The following is a 6,000-nucleotide window of genomic DNA, read 5'->3' as shown; positions in this document are numbered from 1 at the left end:
AAAACAGCCTCTCATCTGCTCTCCTCTCCCTGCTCCTCATCGTCTCATCTCTAGTCCTTCCCTCTCCAGCCCCTTGAGGATTTAATTCCCCACTTTAGAAGAATTGAGGGGCAGAGAAGAAGTTAATTAGTTTAAAAAAGAAAGACAAAAGTATAAAATGGCAGTTGGAATATCTCCCCCATGAGACCAAAACGTGTTCATTTGCAGAACTGAACTTTTTGTCCTCCTTTATCGTCTCTCTATGCTTTTTTTTCTCATTTTCTTCTTCCCCTCCTCCTCCTCGACTCTCAAAGTCGTAGAGCCGGAGGTTTGGTCTTTTTACATTCTGTTTCACATCATCGCAGAGGAGGGGCCGTCTCCACTCCGTCTTCATTAAATTAAAATCATAATTAATTCATCCTCGCTCTTGCACATTCACCCCACACCTCCTCTTTTTTTTCTTCTCTTCATCATCAGACGTAGGCTGATTCGCTGGACTGCGTGCGTCCCAGGTTGGGCGGCTGGGACAGATGCGCCATGTCCTTCTTCCTGATCTCACAGATAGACTTCCTGCGGGCCTGGACGCCCCTGATGGCGGCCTTGATCTTGCGCCAGCCCAGATGGTTGAGCTCGGCCAGGTTGAGCACCACGCAGATGCCGCTCACCGCAAACATGAACACCAGGAAAACCGTTTTTTCTGTGGGACGGGACACGTAGCACTCCACCTCCTTCAGACATGGGTAGCGGTCACACTCGAAAATCCCAGGCACACTAAAGCCGTAAAGGAAATATTGGCCCGCCAAAAAGCCAATCTCCAATGCGTTTCTGAACACCACCTGAATGATGTAAAAGCGGGAGATCCCTTCTTGCCGGCGAACCTTGGAGCTCTTCCCGTGGGTGAGGCCCCGCGGGGCGTTGGGGATCTCCTTCACCTCCAGGCAGTCTGGTTCTTCTTTCCCTCCTCCACCATCACCACCATGTTGCACTAGAATTCCATTAATGTTGCGGAGCTTCCGCGCCCCGTCTCTTCCCCCGTAGTCCCTCTCCATTATGGGATAGAGAAAAGAGTAGCGCCGGTCTTTCTGCTTGGCTGACTGGTGGACGGAGTAGGTGATGAAGCAGAGGCTGGGCGTGCACACCAGTATGATCTGGAAGACCCAGTAGCGAATGTGGGAAATGGGGAAGGCCTTGTCATAGCAGGCCTGGTTGCAACCTGGCTGCAGAGTGTTGCAAATGAACATGGTTTGCTCGTCCTCGTACACAGTCTCACCCACAATGGCGACGATCAGGATACGGAAGATCACCACTACTGTCAGCAGGATCCTAGAGGAGAAAGAAAGAGATAAATGAGGTTAATAGTCGGAGACGCACAGTGATTTACTGTGCCAGGAAGGATGAGATGTCCTCAGATATCCTTCCCAGCAATGGTTTTACAGATGTGCTGAGTATGAAAGGACAGTGCGAGAAAGCAGAGAAGACGAATAACAGAGATAAGACAGCCAGAAAAAATGTAAATGTACAGAAGGAAGCTATTCAGTGGAGAAATTTAAATAATCAGCTTTGAAAAGAATAAAAATAGTGCAGCGTCAAAAATGTCTGTGTAAAAATACTCTCTGCACTATTATTAGTTTTTAAAAGCAAAACCTTAAACACCCAATGACACCTTCATTTAACACAAATCTGTAACAGTTACAGTACAGAGTAAATAAAGAGCAGCTCAGGGAGATATAGACCGAATCACTGTGACATTTCACACACTTTCAGGTTGACAACTGGTAATAAGATCTGAATTTGGCAAACTTTTGCTGTCTTTTTTAGCATAAATGTGATGTTTAAAGAAACATAATTAAACGCAATTGTCTGACCTGTCTGACGTTTCTGCTGAGCTTATTTTATGTATTGTGCTGCTCTGCTAGTGTTTTTGAGAAACCATATCTACCAGCAGAGGCTCAGCAATGTACAAAATGGATTTTAGCCTCGATCAATATCAGCTAAAGTGTACGCTATATTAGGAATATTGGGAATGTTTTACCTGACACACTAAAGCCCAGTTCAGACCAAAGCTGAGACATGCAATTAATTGCAGTTCACACCAATGCAACTAGATGAAATGGTGTATCATCTCTATGCAACAACTCTCTGTACTTCTGCTCTGTTTGCAGCTTTTCAGGCTTATTTTGTTGCTGAATATAATCTCTAGCTTCTTAAAATATGAATGAGGATAGTGATAGTGAGATACTGGCTACAGATGCATTTGTAGTGACGAAAAAAACAGGAACAAAATGAGCAACAGATGGACTGTATTTATAATTAATATGCCACAAAAACAAAAGTAAGCAGCGCCAATTAATCAGTCAGTGAGAATGTGTGTGTGGTTGGGCATAAGCACATACAGCGAGCAGCAGCAGTGGCCCACCGTCCGACATCGGCACACCGTGAGGATGGAAACAGAGGGCTCAGCGGGGACGGAGCACCTGCCGCACCAAGTGAACACACCATCTGCGGTCATTTTGACTTGACCGTTGGACTTCACTACAAGTTGATTATATGGTGAAACAGGTGATGAGCTTTTTGTTCTAAAACCAGCTGCTGGTGTTTTGATGGCATAAGTCAGCCAGTTCATACTGCTGCAACTTTTCTCTGCATCGTCTTTTTGCAAATCACTGGTCTGAACTGGGCTTAACTGATCGAGGCAGAGGTAGATCAGCAACTCCTGCATTCTTAAATGATGGTTTTTGTCAATGGAGTCTGGTGGACCTTTCTTAGTTGGCTAAAAACTACCCAACTGAGGGCGCATCTGCTCTGTGACATTTCATTTTATGCATGTGATGCTGGGATTTTCTACGCAGAAGTTACTGTAAACAATTTTATTTAAAGCGTGCTATCATGTTAGCTGCTTGCCTATGTCACAAAGATGCACGGATGAAATTAACCGTACCGCTTACCACTGGTATGTGTGGGCGTATTTATGAGCAACATTACAAATGGAGCACAGTAGAATTTATTTGCCCTCCATCATTCTTTTATGAGAAATATGTTTAAATATGTTAAACATGCGACTAATATGAGAACTAAACAGAGAAGTGGAATGTAGGCAAGAGTTAAAAGGAAGGCGAAGCAAATTGCACCTCTCGACTCGCCTTAAAAACTGTACATGAAAGGGCTGGAGAATTAGGAAGGAAATTCAAGAAAGGATACAAAGCATGAATAAAAAAAGTCAGAATCAAGGTCGAGTGGAGGGATTTGAAGTTGTAATCACGGCAGGGAGCCTCACGAAGGACTTTGAACTCCTTAATTAGAAAAGAGAGGTGAGAGAGAGGCTGCAGAGGCAGAGAAAAGAGAGAAGACTGCACTAATGATGGAGAGGGACATTGTGTCACTGTTAAGTCACTGTTCCTTCTGATAAGAGCCAGAGAAGAAGAGTGCTCAAAATCCCATTTATCAGCCAGAGTAAACACTCCAGAAGAAGAAGAACGGTTGTGAGCGGAGCCTCGATGTGTCGTCAGCGCCCATAACTCACGGCCTGTCATCAGCGGTTCGAGACGCAGTAGGTGTGTGTTGTGAGGGTGTTTACAGGTAAAAGGAGGTGAGATCTGGTCTAATTTTAGTGTCTTCTGCATCATTAGGCACAGTTACCATGGCAACCTTGGATTAGACTCACTTAAATTGGAGCTGTGATCAGTTTCTACACACACACACACGATCGTACAGCGTAATCTGTCAGTTGTTAACTTTGTTATTAGCACAGATGTACTCTACTTTCACCGCCCTGGCAACAGGTGACACTGAGGTGAAGGCTGTTTGCAGATTAGGTGTTATTTCTGCGTGTGGTGAGACAGAGAGATTATTGTTGCTGAAATTAGGTTCACTTCAATTCTCTTTGTGTGCGTGTGTGCATGCTAACGTGCGTCTATTTAAGCGTACAGATGTGCTGACTTGGCATTTCTGTACTCTTCGTGTGTCTGTGTGCTTCATGAGTTGGACTCACACGTTCCAGTTCCTCCCCCCTCCTTTCTTTCAGACATCCCTCTCTTTGTTCTATTCTTACTTTACTCATCCCTCATTTATTTTTCAGATCTGAGACCAAGCAAGCACTTTAGATAGCAGACTTTTTGCCTTTCGCTGTGTGTGCCAGCCTGTTGGCTGTCGCACGCTGTAATCTGTGACTCAAGTCTGGAACGCGGCTGCAGAGCGCAGACAGGCCTGGACATTGTTAATCTGTTGATTGATTGCTGCCTTTTAGTTCAGTCCCATAGATAACGAGTTCTGCATACTGTAAGATCAGCTCTCACTAATCACTGCCATTTATAATAACGATAATCCCATAAATAACGCTATGATAAATCGCTGTCCTTGCTTCACGTGAACCCACAGTAGACACCATTATGGTAGCGCATCAAAACCTGACCTCATTACATTCATCACGGATTTATGGGCTTTTATACAAGAGCATGCAAGTCAATAGATTGTGACGTATAAAAATGGCTTTGGAGGCAGTGTTAATGGGCAGTACAGCATGCTGCAGGAAGAGTCACTAATTCCTTAGAAAATGTCATTTCAATTTAAACATACTGTAAGCACCTCTCCGATTTCAGTGGTAAAACGTAACAAAGGTTGTGATATTGTAACCCCAGTTCTACTAGCACAGGCAGAGCCCTCTGCTAGATGTGAATTTGCATTTCCTAGGTTAACAAGGATATTACCTGCCCTACCCTCCTTATGACTAGCTAGCACCTGTTGCCTTCGATGGTTGGATTGGTTAGTAGGTTTAGTCAAAAGGAGTAAAACTGGTTAGGGTTGGGGTAAAAGTGTCAGAGGCAGAGTAAGGCGCACCATTCCTTCACTATCCTGGACTCTATGGGTAAATCTTCCAATCACAAGTGTGCATTCACCCACTAAAATTTGCATACACATAGCTGGCTAATCGTAATACACAATATATGCGGAGCCCACATTATATGAAGGAGCCATATGACAGCATCAGCATGCTACACCCTCTTCAGTGAGTGGCGTAGGAGCGACAGGGGCCCTAGGTAGAGGGATTGTCTGTGCTAAGGGTTACAATATCGTAACCTTTGTTCTATCTCACACAGGCTCCGCCCTCTACTGGACTCTATGGGCACAGTGGGTGGAGCCCAATAAATGAACACCCTATTGTAATACAACATCGACCCAGCCACACTGATCCTAACCAGCTAAAGGTTAGTCACTGTAGCCTGTCTACTTCTTTACAACTTAGGCCGCCACAGTGGAGACATAGTGGGTCCCAGCCAACCCAGGTGGTGAGCAACCAAACGGGGTGGAGTTGTGGCCTAACTTTGCAGGGGTCGAAAGACAAGCAATAGGCACCCTGCACACCACATATCACATGTCATGAGGGAGCACAGGAACATGTTGGTAGGGAGGAGTGAGTACACCATCTGTATCTGTACTCAGTCAGAATGGGCGGAGTTTATGCCAGAAATTGAAATCAAAAGTGGCTCGGGCCTAAACGAAGTTGTTATTTTAAGCCTGAAATTTATATGAATGAATGAGAAGTTGCAATATTTACTACCTACTAGAAATGTATTTACAGAACAGCCTCAAAATGAAGATCTCTAGGCAATTTTTTTTTTATCACAAGACTAACAGATTAAACAAAGTTACTCAAATGAGGATTTTCATTTATCATGAGTACAGATAATGACACATTCTATTCATATGATAGTCGTACTCATAAAAAGTACATTATCTGTACTGGATACTCGTTTCATCCGAGTATTTGGCCCAACCCTAAACGTTGATGTATCACGCTCAGAGTTTAATCAGGTGCAACACAGCTGACATACATCCAAACACTGCCACTAGTCCTGTGTCATTCTAGTGAGCACAGACATGAAAAGGAGCCTGACAGGAGGGCTGCTGTATATACTGTGGGCTCCGCACATATTAGAGTAGGCACATCCTGATTGGCTGCATTTATGCAAATTTCAGTGGGTGAATGAGTGCTTGTGATTAAAGGAGAGTATTACCCATAGAGTC

At 44.3% G+C, this 6,000-nt stretch overlaps 1 protein-coding gene across 1 annotated transcript in view; it reads right to left on the bottom strand.

Annotated features, from left to right (window-relative positions):
* Positions 1–315: 315 nt before the first annotated feature.
* gjd1b (gap junction protein delta 1b) overlaps positions 316–6,000 on the bottom strand; it is a 38,033-nt gene continuing 32,348 nt past the window's right edge. The window contains exon 2 of the mRNA XM_033631757.2: positions 316–1,302. Within this exon, the coding sequence (XP_033487648.1) occupies positions 453–1,302 (850 nt within the window). The 3' untranslated portion in view covers positions 316–452. The remainder of the gene's footprint in view (positions 1,303–6,000) is intronic.

This window comes from Epinephelus lanceolatus, chromosome 4, assembly GCF_041903045.1.
Source record: "Epinephelus lanceolatus isolate andai-2023 chromosome 4, ASM4190304v1, whole genome shotgun sequence".
Lineage (NCBI taxonomy): Eukaryota > Metazoa > Chordata > Actinopteri > Perciformes > Serranidae > Epinephelus > Epinephelus lanceolatus.
The sequence above is the reverse complement of the archived record's forward strand: the minus strand, read 5'-3'. Positions and strand labels throughout refer to the sequence as shown.